We start from the raw sequence: 16,018 nt of genomic DNA on the forward strand, positions 1-16,018 counted from the left end.
TGATACGTGTGGCCGAATCTGTGCTATTTAGGGGAAACTTCTGTTAAGAGTGCAAGTTCTTTACACATTTCAAATTCCTTTTGTGTTCTGTTTCAATGCCAGGCGATTGGGGAAGATTTCAGGGCCCCAAATTAGGTATGGCCTTAGGTACCTGTAGATGCTGGTTTAATCCTCAGTCTCCATCTTGGGAATATTCCTGTTACCACAGCAATAATGCACTAACCAGTCTTCCAGAGACCTGAAGGAGACTTGCCGTCTCTCAACACAGCTCACTGAACTTCCAGAGAGGAGAGAGGCCATATGGAGAAATGGCTTGGTGAATCTAAATTTTCCAAGTATGGCTTGAAACCAGTTGGTCCTTATTAGTGGACTGTTCTGAATGAAACACCACGTTACACGCGTAACACGGATATTCTACTATCTATGTGAATGTTGGCCAAAGTATAGAACAGATGACGAAAGAATAAACTTCCGTTAAGTCAGACAAAATTTTATCTAGAATTAAGTAATTAAAAAAATCAAAGTACTTTTTAGGCAACAATGTTCTTTCTTGCTACTTCTAATTCCTATTCTATAGATGTGATTAACTTTGTTAGTTGTAGTAACTTTAGACCATTTTTTTAAAATACGCAAATATTTATAAATGTAATCTTTTAATGGCCTGACAATACATTAGGTACTCTGAATTTGTTCAAAAAAAACCCACAAATGATACATTTGGAGGAAAAAAGCATTGAATATGCTAGATGATAGAGTCCTTTAAGCCACTCACATAGCTCACCGACCTGACCTAGTCTGTGTAAAAAGAAAGCTATTGTTATGAAACTGGATTGTATTCAAGACACTGTATTTAAACTCTAACGATCTCTGCACGGTTAATCTTGCCCAGCTGTCACAGGTAGCCTAGGTTAAAACTAAGCTAGTAAATTGCTTACCCATCAATCTATAATTGCTCACCTTTTGCTCTTGACGGGGAAGAAGGGGAGGAACTTATGAAGGACTGGGTCAGGGTGGCGCTTGACCCTGGGAGGTCCGCTCGGCCTGGGCTGGTCCTGCGTGCACCGTGATCCAGGCCCCTCGGCTGCCCCACCGCAGGCTCGCTCTTCCTCCTTTTCCTGAAGTCACTGGCCATGCTCGTGGCACTAAAAAGAAGAGATCAGCTTCAGTCAGGCTGCTGTTAGAGGAGGCTAGTATGTCAACCAGAAAGACTGATGGAATGTGCTAGTGACAGTGGTACAACTCTTACCTCTGTTCCCCCGAACTGCAGTTTTCAGAATTCATTCCTTGCTATTAAACGCTATTTCTTTATCATCTCTTTAAAAATATTCATAGACTGTATTTTATTATTTTTTTATTAATTTTTTTAATGTTTATTATTTATTTTTGAGAGGCAGAATGCAAGCGGGGGAGGGGCAGAGAGAGACGGGGGGCGGGGGGAGACACAGAGTCCGAGGCAGGCTCCAGGCTCTGAGCCATCTGCGCAGAGCCCCATGCGGGGCTTGAACCCACAGACCTCGAGATCATGACCTGAGCCAAGTTGGACGCTGAACCGACTGAGCCACCCAGGTGCCCCTGAGACTCTATTTTTTTTTTTTTTAAGAGAAGTTTCCATTATATGGATGCACCAGTTCGTTTATCCATTCACCTACTGAAGGGCATCTTGGTTGCTTTCAAGTTTTAGTAGTATGAATGAAGCTGCTATAAACATCCCATGTGCAGTTTTTTTGTGCAGACATAAGTTCATGATCACATTTTAAAGTAAAAATCCTCCTATTGGTGTTGTACGTTGTGACTGACAATTCAGCGTTAGGATTTGTGTCATGTATCTTTTCTCTGTAAAGAGGAGTTCCAACAACATGACTATACCCGGGGGAGCGTGCTGACATGAAGGAAAGGACTGGAAAAAAGGAAGTCACCTGATGAGACAAATTTCTCTTACCCCAAGTTTCCCTACGGCTTTTCCTACCAATCTTAGCTTGAAAACACTTACACTGAAATTCTAACATTTTCCCAGTGAAGTAATGAATGAATCACGATCTGACCAGCAATCAAACCGTTTAAGGGGACTTTTATCCGGTTGTATGAAATGGTGTAAACGTCTATAATGGCAGGACATTTTTATCACGGTCTCAATCTGAATATAGGATCACTCAGGACAAACGCTAGTGAACAAGGATACACATCACGCGGCATGCTGTCTGTCTGATCATTACACAGAATTGCATCAGCAACAGCAGTAACAGCAACACCAGCTCCCACGAGGCAGCAATACACTATTGCTTTGCTGCCGTTACTGTCTGCACAGCCCACACGCAAACCTGCGAGGTGTGCACGTTACCACTATTGCGTAAATGAGTCGATGCAACACACACTTTGCAAGCATAGAGTTGGAGCTGGACCTCAGGATTTGTCTTTGTTCTTCTGAAGAAGATAGCCGTCTTTTCCTAGACCTGTTTTTGCCGTCACTGTCCTGTCACGTGAGGGTCTGTGCACAGTCTTAATAGCAATCTTAGGTCAGATGAGAACTCTGAAACTCAAATACTTTAGGAGTGTCTATAGGTGTAAAAGATATGAGAGGAATTTGAGGAGGCTTTTACTTAGTGACATTGATGTCACTGAATGGCCCCCATGAACCCAATTTACAAAGGACCCAATTTACAAAGTTTTTGACTTACGCTGAGAAAAATCTGAAGAAGGGCAAATTTATATTTCTTGTTGGTGATACAATATGGCTGAGAGTTTGTATTATTCACTCTTGCTAGTGAGCTGTGTCTGAATTTCGGTAATGCTTTCAAGTTAAGTGGTATTTAAAGCCTATCAGCAGGACTTAACCTTGGTGGACTCGTGGGACAGTTAGGGGTAGTTCCAAGTTATTCTGGCTCAGTTCTAGTTTGTCTCTGCTCCTTGCTAGCTATGTAAATTTGGTAAGTAATGAAGCCTAAGTTTAGTGCGTTCAGACCTAAGGTGGGGAGAATAGTACTTGACTCACTGTGGTGTCTTAAGGATTGAATATGTTTATGTACTTAGAATGTGTGGTATATAGTAAGCCATTCTTTATTGGTGGCAACAGTGTTTTTGATTTGTGCAGTCAGAGTATAATGAACAAATATGTATAGAACATAATTTAGAAAATTTCTAATAATTTACACATTTTTTTCAAAGATGCCATCGTAAGTATCATCTAATAATATTGAAAATTAGATGTTTATAGTTCCCGTTTAAGAAAACTGGATAGAGAGGAGATAGGGAAGGGAAGAATTTCTTGGTAGAGGAACCCAGAATTATTTCACTTAGTTTTTATAAATTTTTGAATATGCTGATGTACAGTGATGCAAAAACACAATAAAACAACTTCATAAAGTATGGTGCTTAGAATAATAATGACGGGTAACATAATCTTCATTATTATTTCACTGAACAGTATTCCTATTAAAAAAGAAACCACTGGTATAGAATATTCTGGTTGCATAATGTAGTGACATTCTTACCTAGTGGGTCTTTCTAGGCTTCTGTCTATTGAGGATTGATACAAGGAGGCCTGTTAAGATAGAAAAATAGTTCCATGAAAATTTTTACCAAGGTAAAATTTCATTTGTCCGTGGACATTAAATTAGGTATCCTAAAATGAATATTATAAAAATTGAGATAAAAATACCATGTATTTTGATCATAAAATGTCTTTCAAAGAGAAATCATGTAACTCGATTTCTACTTTCTTCCTATCTACTTTCTGTTTTGATATAATGCGCTGTATTTCTCTTTGTAACTCAAATTATTCACAAACCAAACATTGCCTGGGGCAAAAAAAAAAGTTGTTAATTGCTCCTTCTTCTTGTAGGAAATAGACTGTAAGTAGGAATCTTCTACATTAAGGGATGGTTTGTTGTTTAAAAAAAAATATTTGTAGGCATCATTCGACCCTTATACAACATAAACCTTCTTTATAAATTTTTTTGTCATGTTGCCAGGCGTTACCTTCAAAGTATAACATCTGAGCAGAACTGAGACATCTTTCCTCTGTCAACACAGACATGGCATTTTAATAATACCACCGAATTTGGTTTGAAATTAAACTAAACTATCTGGTACTTAAATCAGGTACAGACTGACATCTTTCAAATTAGTTAAGTTCAGGGTTAGTTTAAACAAATGATTAATGAACCCAAATATAACCTTTTTATAAACAGAAGTGGGCTTTTAACATTTCCATGAGAAAACCAATTCTCTGTTGTCCATGGTTGTAGGAACAAAGAAAAATAGATAATGCAAAGTGACACATAATTCCAAATACCTGTTGTGCACACCATTTTCATACCCCTTCATTCTGAACAGGACAATGAAACAGATATTAGGCAAAATTATTAGATAGGAAGTTTTTACTCCCCATGGCCATCTCCTGGAATAATTACTGAAATACCTAAAAGGCAAGAGAGGATCTGTTTTGAGCTCTTGAACATTTGAAATGACACTGCAGAATGAGCGAAAGTGGTTATGGTGCGACGTCTAGAATGTATAGGAAAATGTATACAAGTATATGTGTGTAAGACTGTATATGTGTTCGGGCCACATTTGATGATCCATTATTTATCACAAACTTTGGTCTGATGAAGAGCTGAAATTCTAGTTTAAAAATGGCCTTCCGTATGAAAGTTTAAAAACGTCAACCAAAAAGGCAGGATTTGACAGATTTTATTTAAGTTCCTATCACACAGAAATATTTAACCAGAGTGTTAAAAACCTACTTAAGTGGAAACTAAGCCACACTTTAAAACCTATTTCTATAACTTTATTTTCTACTTGCAAATCGGCACCAATTAACCAATTAAAATATTAGTACGTAATTTTGAGATTCTTTATGTAGATCAGTCTGACAAGCCCTCTTATGCATAATTCTAAAGTTGGTTCTGTTAATTAATATTTTCATTTAATTTCTTCTTACCGAATGCGAATGGAATCTTGCCCAGAAACAAACAAAAGCACCTTTCTGCAGGAGACTATCGCCCCTCCTTTGAGACAGAAAAGGCATAGTCTAGTGTTTTTAATTCCTAGAAAATATTTGGATTCCTAGGTTCTCGACAAATATAAAATTAGAAGAAAGAAATTTGGTCCACTGTCTGATAAATGTACATAATTACTTAACTTGCCAAAGTCTGAATCGTACACTGGAAAAGTGAAAAAAATAAACACTAAATAAGAGGGAAAACAAAGAAGGAAATGAATAAAATATTCTGATTTAGAAACATTAACTCCCCAAGTCTGCAGAAGAGCAACATCAAATAGCCTCAGAGTATTGCCATCTGTGTAGAGCACAGCATTCACGGAAATGACAAACCACAGTTGATTACCAAAAAGTGTCAATTTCAGAACATCCCTAGAGTGACCAGAGATTTTGAATTGCCAGCTTGGGATGAGCCTAAACAAAACTGTAACATGAGAGAAAACATAGTGTAAGAAGCGAACGCTCTATACGGATAAATTTATTGTGTTTTAGACTTAGGCAAAGAAATGACAATGATTCCTCCTTGTGCTGGTTTCCATAATCCAAAAGAAACTGAAACCAGTTTTATTTATAGTCAAAGGAAGACATTCGATATTAAATTACAAGGAAACAGGAGGAGGTCTAGATAGATGACCAAGAGAAAAACTTGAATGATAATTATATAAATGACACTCATTCTGAAATGGAGATTGTGTCCAGAAAAGGGGTTAGCTATTTTACCTATTATGATCTACTATTTACATATTACCATTATTTTAACATACCTAAATTAAGTTCATTTTGATAAAGTATGGACATTGAATCACTCTTTCTGCTAAGTGATCGTGTGATTTAACTTTGCTTAGAAGTCCTTAATGGTTCGTCATTAATGCCAGTTTCTCAGTTGTATTGATTAAAAAGTTTGTTATTCATGGCATATGCTAGGCACTTGATAAATGGTAGCCAGGGTGATATGTAATCAATTACAAATTTTACCAGGAATGTTTTACATAAAGATATTAAAGATAATATCTAGTACCTTAGCAGAGTGTTTGTTCACACTCTGAAAAACCATGATGTGAGAGTAATATGCTACAGAATCGTACAACACTCCTTCTCAATTCCAAAGAAATCATGGCAAATCAGTTAAATCATCAGCAAAGTGCTTTTTTTATGTGATTTTTTTTTTTTTTGGCCACTACCATAGCATGTAGAAGGTATAAAATTTCTACAATTTTTAGCCCAAGTTATTGTGTAATGTTAATTATAGAACTCATTTTGCAAAAATAGTTGACAAGGAATAGTATTTAGTAAATAACTTGTTTCTGAAAGATTTGAACTCCAAATACATCTCTTGGATGTGCTAAGAAGTGTGGTATAGAGGAAACCTCACGGAAGTGGAGGTTAAGAGATCTATGTTTTATTTTTAACTTGCCACCCTCTTACCTTGTGATATTGGACATATATGTTTTTAATTTTGGGGCTCTACTTTTCTTGACTTAAAAATGAGTGGGTTGGACTTGGTGATCTCTGAATTTTATTTCACTTCTCTAAGAACCAACCACCTTAAAATCATCCTAGAACTATCTGACCAAAATATCAGAAAAAATATCTGACCAAATTGAATTCCAAAGTAAATTCCTGGGCTCTTCATATGTTGAAATGATGCCCTTTATTCAGATGTGAAGGTAACATAACATACAGAATAGAATTCCTTGTTGTATTTGATTGTCTTTAGGCTATAGGCCTGTCTACAAAACATAAGCCTCTAGAAATGACTACATTCAGTAACCTAGAATGCTCTTGATTACTCTATTTTCCTTTTTATTTAATATATAAATATTTTGATTAGTTCTCTGTTTTAATGTACACTGTGATGCATAATTTAGAATTGCAAAATTGAAGCTTCAGGAAGTTGGGTATTTTCTTCTGAGACTGTGCCTGCAATTCCAGTTGTCACCACTGTGTGTCAGTAGTACTTCCTGAAGCATAGGTATCTTAGTAGTTTTATTTTCTAGTTGCAAAATTTTTTTTTTTACCAAGTTAAGACTTTTTGATGAAAATAAGGTATTTATTAAGTGTTTTTGTATATATTTAGGACCACAGAAAATCTGTGTAAAACCAGTTTATGCACTTTGCTCCCATTCCAGCTACTTCTAAGAATTCCCACACAGAGGCTTTTATATAGCTGATGTTTAGCAAAACTGTCACTTTTGCTTATGTCAACCAGTAAGTCTTAAATATGCTTTCCAAAATAATTTCAATTTTCTTTGCAGAGAGCAGGGTAAAATCCTTTGACTCTGGAATGTTTCTTCCTTTTTCATACTCTCTTTGACTAAATCAAATAAAATTTGACATTGCCTGGAATTTTTTTTTTTTTTTTTTTTTTTTTGCCTAGCAGATTGTCATGAGTGATGGCAAATGCATTTCATCTCATATGCCAGTCATAATCTATTATAGTGGCAGCCTGGATTATAGCATTGAGAAGGATTAGTAATGCCTGTCAAGGGTGTTGAACTGGGAAATCGTGACATGTGTCCCAGTTGTTTGTCAGCCCCATTCTTGATTTTATCTGATGCTAAAATCCACAAATTGTATGTAGGAAAATGAAAGAATTAAAATAAATTTTAAGAATATGTGGGGCATCAACATGTAATTAAGAATCTAAACTGTCATTCTGCACCTCCAAGCATGATGATAAAATGACTCTGCCTAGTATTTTGTGCAATCTGATCAAAACAGGTGGTTGATACATGCGCTAAGAGTGCTACTTTTGATTTTTTAATGATCACACTCCAGGACTATGTTGAACAGTTCCACCGAAAGCTATGGCTGGCATGATTCTTCACCTACATTGCAGAAAGAGCCAACAACTTTAGTATAATTAATGTCTAAGCAATGATACTGTATACAACACAATGGTGCAAAGGTGGGTTCTCCAAAATAGCTTAGACTCTATGGTCAACTGTTAAAACGCGGCTGGTTCAGAATCACAGTAATGGCTCCTAAGAGAAATCTGAAAAAGAGAATAATTTGTTTTTACCTCATTGGAAACACCAGAAGAATGATCTTGAACATAGTCCAGAGGCTTTTTAGGAGGCTGGGTGTAGATGCACCACATAAGCAGAAGTGTAGAGATGGAATATGGAGGAGAATCAATGGCAGCAAGGAATGGACATGTGGAAAAGGTGACAACAGTTAGAAACTGAGTGCTGACAGCATCAGATACACATAAAGAGTGCATGAATGGAGCAAAATGGGGGTGGCCCAGGAGGAAGGGTGCAATGTTCGTAAAATATTCTCAAGCACTGGGCAAATTACTAGTGATTTGATTAGTAAATTTATAAGTTCATTTCATCAGATCAAAATGAGCACTCCTAGTCTCTAGCCAAAGAGGAATGCGAGGTATATTAAAGGAACATTAAAGGAGCAGGTGGAGAGCTGGTGAGTTTCCATGTGTGGCTAAAAATGATTACAGAAAAACGCTGATAATTTATGCTCAGAACAGAAATCGGTGTGGTCCCTACAAACCACGTAATCAGTAATAACAATACGCATAAAATAAAGCTAGAGAATTTTTATTCCTCTAAAATAAAATGCATTTATGTGAATACTTGGATACAAATTAGGAAAAAAAAAAGAGAGAAAACACTTTTCCTGTTAAGTATAGAAATGCTAGGAAAAATCTTTTGGTATATACTTATTTACAGTCACTTTTGATCCAGTTCAATAAGATAAGGAATCTAACCAAGTGTCCCTTGCATTTTAATGGACTAAAGGGATGACTATAACAGCCCCCCACCCTGCCCGCCCCGGAACCAATATATGTCCCTTTATGAGTATGCAAATGAGTATATGGCATGGTAAAAGAAAGATTATGCTCTTTGATCTTCAGTAAAATTCTGTTCAGTGGAATAACTGGTATCTTAGAGAGTTTAAAAGTACCAGTACCACCAGTAATATAAAAAATACACTGACAAATAACAAATGCACAGCTATTGGTAGATAGAATTCCCCAATAAAACTTAATGAAGGCAATCGTTATTTAACGCTTAGGTTGACTATCCCAAGCAGACTATGCAGTTCTCACAAGGTCTGCCGTTGGTGGGTTTGGGGACAAGATGTTTCACTAGCAAAACTAGAAATCAAGGTCCACAGGGGTTATTTATTTTTCTCTTTCCCTATCTTCCTGTGAGTAAATGAGTATTTTATAGTGGGAATGTACTGATACTATATTATGGTGGGAATTGCCCAGAGTTTTTCTGTTTGTTTGGTAGACCCGGGTTTAACTTCTGACTCGACCACTTGCTGTCTTGTGCAAATTACTTAACCTCTCTGGTCTCCACTTTCTTCTTATTAGAGGGGCATCCAGAGGACTCACTGAGATAGTGAGTTCAGAACCCAGCGCTCTCCAGGTGCTTGGTCGGTCCTCAGCAAATGGGAGCTTTAATAATAGTAATTACTGTTATAAGTGCCACAGTACTTCCTGTGATTGAACGAGACCAAAAGGGACTGTAAACAAATATGAATCTTCAATAAATCTGCAACAGTTGTCTAACTATTCCAGGACAAGACCTGTCTCAGCATTTTGAATTTCTTTGGATAGAAAGTAAGCCTAAGGCATGGTGTGGGGTAAAGAGAAGCTGCATAGGAGGTGTCTGGGCATGTTTAACCCTTCGGTACAGAAGTGAATTTGGGCTCAGCTGTACCGAATTTGCATATGCAGCACAGGTTCGGCTCTTGTTCTGTGAATGGCACCTATCTCTTCCGATAATAGTATGTTTTATCAGTCAAACAACATTCCCCTAATGTTCTTACATTAATAGTCTGGCCTCACTTACCGGGCGTCCAAACTCCAGTTCTGAAAAGAATTTATACCAGGGCTCATTTTCTAAATCTATGTCATCTGGATTTATGCGATCATTCTGGAGCAGATGTGAAGGAAAAGGGAAGGAAAAGGCACACTGAGCTGAGTGAGGGAAACGCCGTGTGGTATGAAAAACACGCACGCGCATTCGCACGCAAACAGGCACCGACTCATCCAACGAATCTCAGCAGGACGAACAAAGGAAGTAAAGTAAAATGAGTAAAATCAGGATATGAAGATGAGCTTCGATGGCATCACCTAGGCCCCTAGTCACTTTCTCTGTCCACCTGTGTCCTCTCTTTTGAGTTTTCTCCTTAGCTGGAGGCATAAACCATGAAAAACTCTGTGAGCGAAACGAGCACGGGGAGCACACCTCAAAGAGGCTAACTTTAGCCTATTAAAGTTAAAATAGACTCGACTGAGCCACCGAGGAGCTCATCCGGGTGAGTCACGCCACCGCCCCTGCCCTCACTGATCCCAGCGTGTAAGCCTGCGGTCTGCAGACAGTTTGCTTGGGTGCAGATATAGGGAGAGCCTGGCGGGGAGGGGAGGGCGAAGGTGGGGAGCGGGGTGAGGGGGAGGAGTGAGAAGTGCCGGGAGGCGGTTAGGGGTCGACTGGCGTGAAGAACCTGGGGTCTCGTTGGGAAAGAAAGGGGCAGCAAGGTGGAGGTGGTGGTGAGTAGCTGGGATCTGATTGTCCTCTTAACCTCTGGAGAGTGAGGGCCACCCCTGAGCTTCCCGAGGGGCATTAGATAAGGTAAAGAAGGAAGGAGCTCACCCAGATCGGGGAGAGAGCCGGGGTGCGCGGGCTTGGAATGGGGAGGCCAGTCCTGGGCGGAGGGGAGGGGCTACCAGTTACTCCTCCATGTGGTGAGACAGAAAGAGGCTTCCGGCCAGGTTCCCTTGGAACAGGTGTCGGAGTTGTTGGGAGAGGGGGCTGCAAGAAAGAGGGGCGAAGGAACACTGATTGATTAGATGGAGGTTCTTGATGCCATGAAGAGGATGTCAGTTAGCAGGAGGAAATGTTTCAGAAAAGGCAAGATGGCCCTTGGGAGACCCAGAGAACTTAGGAATGGTCTGGAGCACTGACAAGATGTGAAGACAAGGAGCCTCCCAGAAAGTAAAGAGTGATCATGCTTAATGAGCTACCCCAAGTATCCACTTCTATCCGTCTACCTTGGGCTGGAGAAATGGATTTGGATGGGGTTGGGTTTTCACAGTACTGTAGTTGGCTAAGGGTGGGGAGAGGCTGAACAATGGAGTCCCACTCTGATTTGGTTGACACGCTGGTTTAGAGAAAAAACCAATTTTTATAACCGACTTTCTCCCCTCTGGTGGTTTCTGAATATTGTACTCAAGATAGAAAAACTAGGAGTGTTAATATTAGCAGTTTGAGAAAATACATACAATTGCTTTAGTAATAGAAAAAAACAGACATGGAACATTTGCTTTCTCCAACGATATCCTTAATGCTTTTGCATAATATATGCTGATCAGACTGATTCAGGCTGGCGATTACATACTAAATGAAAATGCTTAAAGTATTACAGATGGGTTATTGCTTCTTGGATAAATTATTACATGACACTAATCAAACATGGTGCAATTTGACAGTAATATTTTAAGTCAGAGACACACATACACACACACACACACACACACACACACACACACACACCAGCACCCTAAAAGCCATCCACCGTGTCCAGAAGAGGACATATTCTTGGTAATATTGAGGGCTTTGAGATATTCCACATTCAAACAAAAGCGATTATTTTGACATTAGCTGGTCGAAGCCTTTTACTGACTTTTTGAATTCCCAATCATTTTGTTAATAATATACAGTCTGTGTGCAACGATCAGTTACAATCAAAGTAATTTTAGAGATGTGCTTTTTATTTCAATATTTTATAATAGGAGATTATAATAGTAGCTATAGACAATGAGGGAGAAATTTGAGGCATCATAACAAAATAGTGAAAGGGCCTAAGTTATCCAAAATTTGCAATGGTCGTGATGATAAAGACTGTGTAGTAACTCTGGGGATTATTTATGGTGGAATGCTAAGTGATAAAAGCCAAATATGATCATGTGCTTGCACAGCGTTTACACTGATATCACGAAGTCTGTGTCTGGATGAGCACAGGAAGAAAACACACACATCCACAAAGAAACCACAATGGTGTTCTGGTGTTGAGATTGTTCTTTTCCTTCTTTTAAAATACTATTTTGCTTTCCTGTTATAATGTGGAGAACATCCTGTAATTACTATGGGAAATGTTGCAGAAAACTTGATTCAATTTACACTTGATTCAATAGGATAAAAGGACTCACTGAGGTTTCAGTATTAGTAAAATACTGTTTTTCTCCAATTATCATTTAGATAATAGCTGCGGCTTATGACTATTTTATGGAATAGTTCTATTGGAGCAGATTTTTAGGGTAATGGATATTAGAATTTTCTAGTAGTTTTTGTTGTGTCTCTAGAGGCCTAGTACTTCTTCCAGAAGAAAATCAATCTTTGGTTCTTTCAAATGTCATTGTTTCTAGTATTATATACTTAGTAATATTACTAATTCTTATTCTATAATCTCTGCTTTCACGTACAGTATTTTGTTTTGCTAAAGGGAGATAGCAGTTTCTCTTAGAGGAAACAAATTTGTTTAAAAGTATTTTGAACAGCAGAGGGCAGCAAATTTACTAAACAAATAAGTATATTTACCAGTGGTTACAACTTCACTTTGACTTCCACCTTAAGAAACTGTATAACCAACAGATATACAAAATCCTGATTTATGGAGATATATTTCTGTGACAGAATGTGGAAAAGGGAGAATATCTACCTTCCTGCATCATATCTTAAAATGACAGTGTTTCATGAATTATGGTTTTGTAGATTGAAAATTTAATGTCTAGTCTCATTGGGCAACTATCTAGAACCATGCCAATAGAAATGAGCAGAGAGATTGCCTCAAACAATGGTAATTGGTAATTATCTATAACTTTGGAACTTAATGGAAGGCATATACTTGAGTACAGACTTGATGGTAAAGAAATGCAAATGACAGAGCAAGAATTGTCTTTTCACTGCGGTTGACCTATTGGATCCTTTTGGTTCTGCAACAATGTCATGTATTACGTAGCCACCTAGATCCACGGCTGAGGTGCATAGAGGCCTCACAAAAGTCAGTGATACATATACAGATGGTCAGCCAGCAGAAATACACAGATACACACTCACAGTCTCACTAAATCATGCATCACCTGGAAGCTCAGGTTCCACGCGTAACCTGAAAGTTCCTTTGAGTTGTTTGACACCAATGGGAACACTGAAAAACTCACTTAGGAAGCGTGGTTATGCTTTACTCTAATTGCCCATTAAAAACAACAAAAAAGCAGATATACTGTTGCACATCTTTCTAACCTTTTTGGTTCTCATTTTGAAAAACCCAGCAAATCTGTGCTTAAAACAAATGTCATGTACCAGTGCAAGAGGAAGTATTTAAGAAAACCTAAAACTATAAATCAGACAGGATTCTTATTTAAAGGCAACCAATGGGGAACAATTTTTAAAGTTTTATAGTTTCAAACCATTTAGTTGCTTTTGGGGTTATAGAACTCTACGATTCTCCGTATTCTCACTGCAGGCATAGAATTTTGATGTGTTGTTCCAAACGAAAAGAAGTGCCAGCGTAACTTAGTTCTTCAAAATTTATGCTCATGAGAGTTTAAAGTTTTAATGGCATTCCCTACTATGTTTTATATTTATTGTGGTTCCACAATCGATGATATACATAATTGTCAGCTGGGATCATTCCTTATGGTTCAAACCATCAGATAGAACTCCCCGAATTTTTATACTTTAAGCTTTGACAATCTTCACGGATAAGGAAGTGTAAGTTCGCTGAGGGTTTGCATTGCATTTCAACTTTGCACAGTGCATGCGATGATTCTTTCTGTCTGCTTTTATCATTCTGTGCTGGCTAAGTTATTGTAGAGAAAGGTAATATCTTCATATTGTTTTCTTTTTTTTTTTTTTTTTATTTATTTTTGGGACAGAGAGAGACAGAGCATGAACGGGGGAGGGGCAGAGAGAGAGGGAGACACAGAATCAGAAACAGGCTCCAGGCTCTGAGCCATCAGCCCAGAGCCCGACGCGGGGCTCGAACTCACGGACCGCGAGATCGTGACCTGGCTCAAGTCGGACGCTTAACCGACTGCGCCACCCAGGCGCCCCACATATTGTTTTCTATTTTATCATGTGTAGAGAGGTCCTGAATAAATGCTTACTTTACTTTACTTTACTTTACTTTACTTTACTTTACTTTACTTTACTTTACTTTACTTTGGGCTCACCTATAAATATATCCAAGCCAGATGGGATGTCAAGTTTTTATCAATATAATCTCAGCAGAGAGTTTTCTATGATTGTCTTATGGAATAAATTGTGGTTCAAGTCAGTTAAAGATAAATTCCTGGCAATTGCAAAGTACGTTTGTAGATCAAATGTTAGGCCCTTTTAATCAATGTTTTCAAGTTTATAGTCAAATGAATATCTACATGCTTCAAAAAGTTGCATTGACCTTTACTTTCCTGTTAAAAGTAAAAATGCGTATTTCATTGATTCCTAAAGAAGAAGGGGATCCCTTTGGCCAGAGTCTGGGTAAAGACTTTTATTCAAATAGTAACGCCTCTTCTGCCCACCTTGTACTTACTCCAGGGAATCATGGAATTTGTGAGCCACGGTTACGAATAGCAGTGTGTCAAAGCTATTGTGCGTGCTGTGATGGAGACCCACTGTGCCTTTTGTCACTAAGAATGTATAGACTTCATAGAGAAGCAACAAAACAGGGATTCTGTCTCACCAGTTTTACCCACTAACCACAAGGGTAAAACCTATATTCTTTCATGCACTTATTAGTTCGATGACTATTCACTAAATTAAACACCCATCATGTGTGCTAAGTGCTAGCGGGCTAGGTGCTGGGAATACAACGGGTGCACTAGACATGGTCCTGCCTTCAAGGTGCTTAACATCCAGTGAGGGACACAGGCAAGTAAACAGGCCATTACTATTCGGTGTGTGAGGAGGAAATGTGTGCTACAGACACACAGGAGGGAAGCTTTACACCCGGGGTGGAGGAGTCAGTGACGATGCCTTGGGGAAAAGAGACAAGGCCACGGGTGAGATGGGATTTTCCAGTGAAGAGAGAGGTGATGGAAAGAGCTTTTCCCTCCTGGCGGAGAGAAAGCCTGGGCAAAAGTCCAGGAAGGCAGAAATTGAAGGCTGTCTGTCTAGCTGGAACATGGTTAGTAGGCAGGAAGAGATATGAGGCTGAAAAGGTCAGCAGGAACCCAGATCACAAGGTTTTTTGGAAATTACATTAAGAAATTTGGATTTTGCTCTAAGGATACTTGAGAGCCAGGAGAAAGTTTTGAGAAGGAAGTTTTATAAAGTTTCATAAAGATTGCCCTAACTGTGGGGCACCTGGGTGGCTCAGTTGGTTGAGCTTCCAACTTCGGCTCAGGTCATGATCTCATAGTTCGTGGGTTCGAGCCCCACATAGGGCTCTGTGCTGACAGCTCAGAGCCTGGACCCTACTTCAGATTCTGTGTCTGCCTCTCTCTCTCTGACCCTCCCCCACTTGTGCGCCCTCTCTCTCTCTCTCTCTCTCAGAAATAAATAAACCTAAAAGAAAAAGAAAAAGATTTCCCTAGCTGTGGTGCAGAGACTGGGCTGGATAATTAGGGAGAATAATTGGGTGGCTGTCACTGTAATCTAGGCAATGGGTACATTGTGGACCAGAAGAAGGGATATCTGTAGCATATGTCCTAGTGGTAGGACTTTGAGATCTTTGGGGGAGAAGGGAATCCAAGATAACACTTGGGAAGACTGGGCAGAGGAGGGGGTCATCTAGGAATTCAAAAAGGCAACAGAAAATTACCAAGAGGTTGTGTATAATTTACAAAAATTAAATGGGAGAGGAGCAAAGGAATGCTCACACACCATCTTGGGGTAAAAAGATGCGGGAGAGCATTCCATTGAAACCCTGAAGTTTTGTCTGTGTGCTTTTACATCACTCTCATTTAGCAAATCTGCTCTTCATCCTCTGTATCTTGTGGGTATCTTTAGATACTCCAGAATCGTACGTAAACTACATCAGTATATAGCC

General features: G+C 38.8%; 1 protein-coding gene and 1 long non-coding RNA gene across 51 annotated transcripts in view; one reads left to right on the forward strand and one right to left on the reverse strand.

Moving 5' to 3' along the window:
- Positions 1–16,018, forward strand: part of LOC123585606 — a 191,415-nt gene that overhangs the window by 102,189 nt on the left and 73,208 nt on the right. The gene's annotated exons all lie outside the window — the stretch shown is intronic.
- SORBS2 (sorbin and SH3 domain containing 2) overlaps positions 1–16,018 on the reverse strand; it is a 348,480-nt gene that overhangs the window by 37,685 nt on the left and 294,777 nt on the right. For 30 of the 50 annotated variants that reach the window (XM_045453378.1, XM_045453373.1, XM_045453715.1 and 27 more), the window contains 5 exons: positions 10,624–10,782; positions 9,820–9,903; positions 8,022–8,078; positions 3,489–3,538; positions 958–1,142 (listed from right to left, as the gene is read on the reverse strand). In XM_045453378.1, the coding sequence (XP_045309334.1) occupies positions 958–1,142; positions 3,489–3,538; positions 8,022–8,078; positions 9,820–9,903; positions 10,624–10,782 (535 nt within the window). The remainder of the gene's footprint in view (positions 1–957; positions 1,143–3,488; positions 3,539–8,021; positions 8,079–9,819; positions 9,904–10,623; positions 10,783–16,018) is intronic. The other 20 variants (XM_045453586.1, XM_045453582.1, XM_045453607.1 and 17 more) reach the window with 4 other exon arrangements.

The sequence above is a fragment of the Leopardus geoffroyi genome, chromosome B1 (assembly GCF_018350155.1).
Source record: "Leopardus geoffroyi isolate Oge1 chromosome B1, O.geoffroyi_Oge1_pat1.0, whole genome shotgun sequence".
Lineage (NCBI taxonomy): Eukaryota > Metazoa > Chordata > Mammalia > Carnivora > Felidae > Leopardus > Leopardus geoffroyi.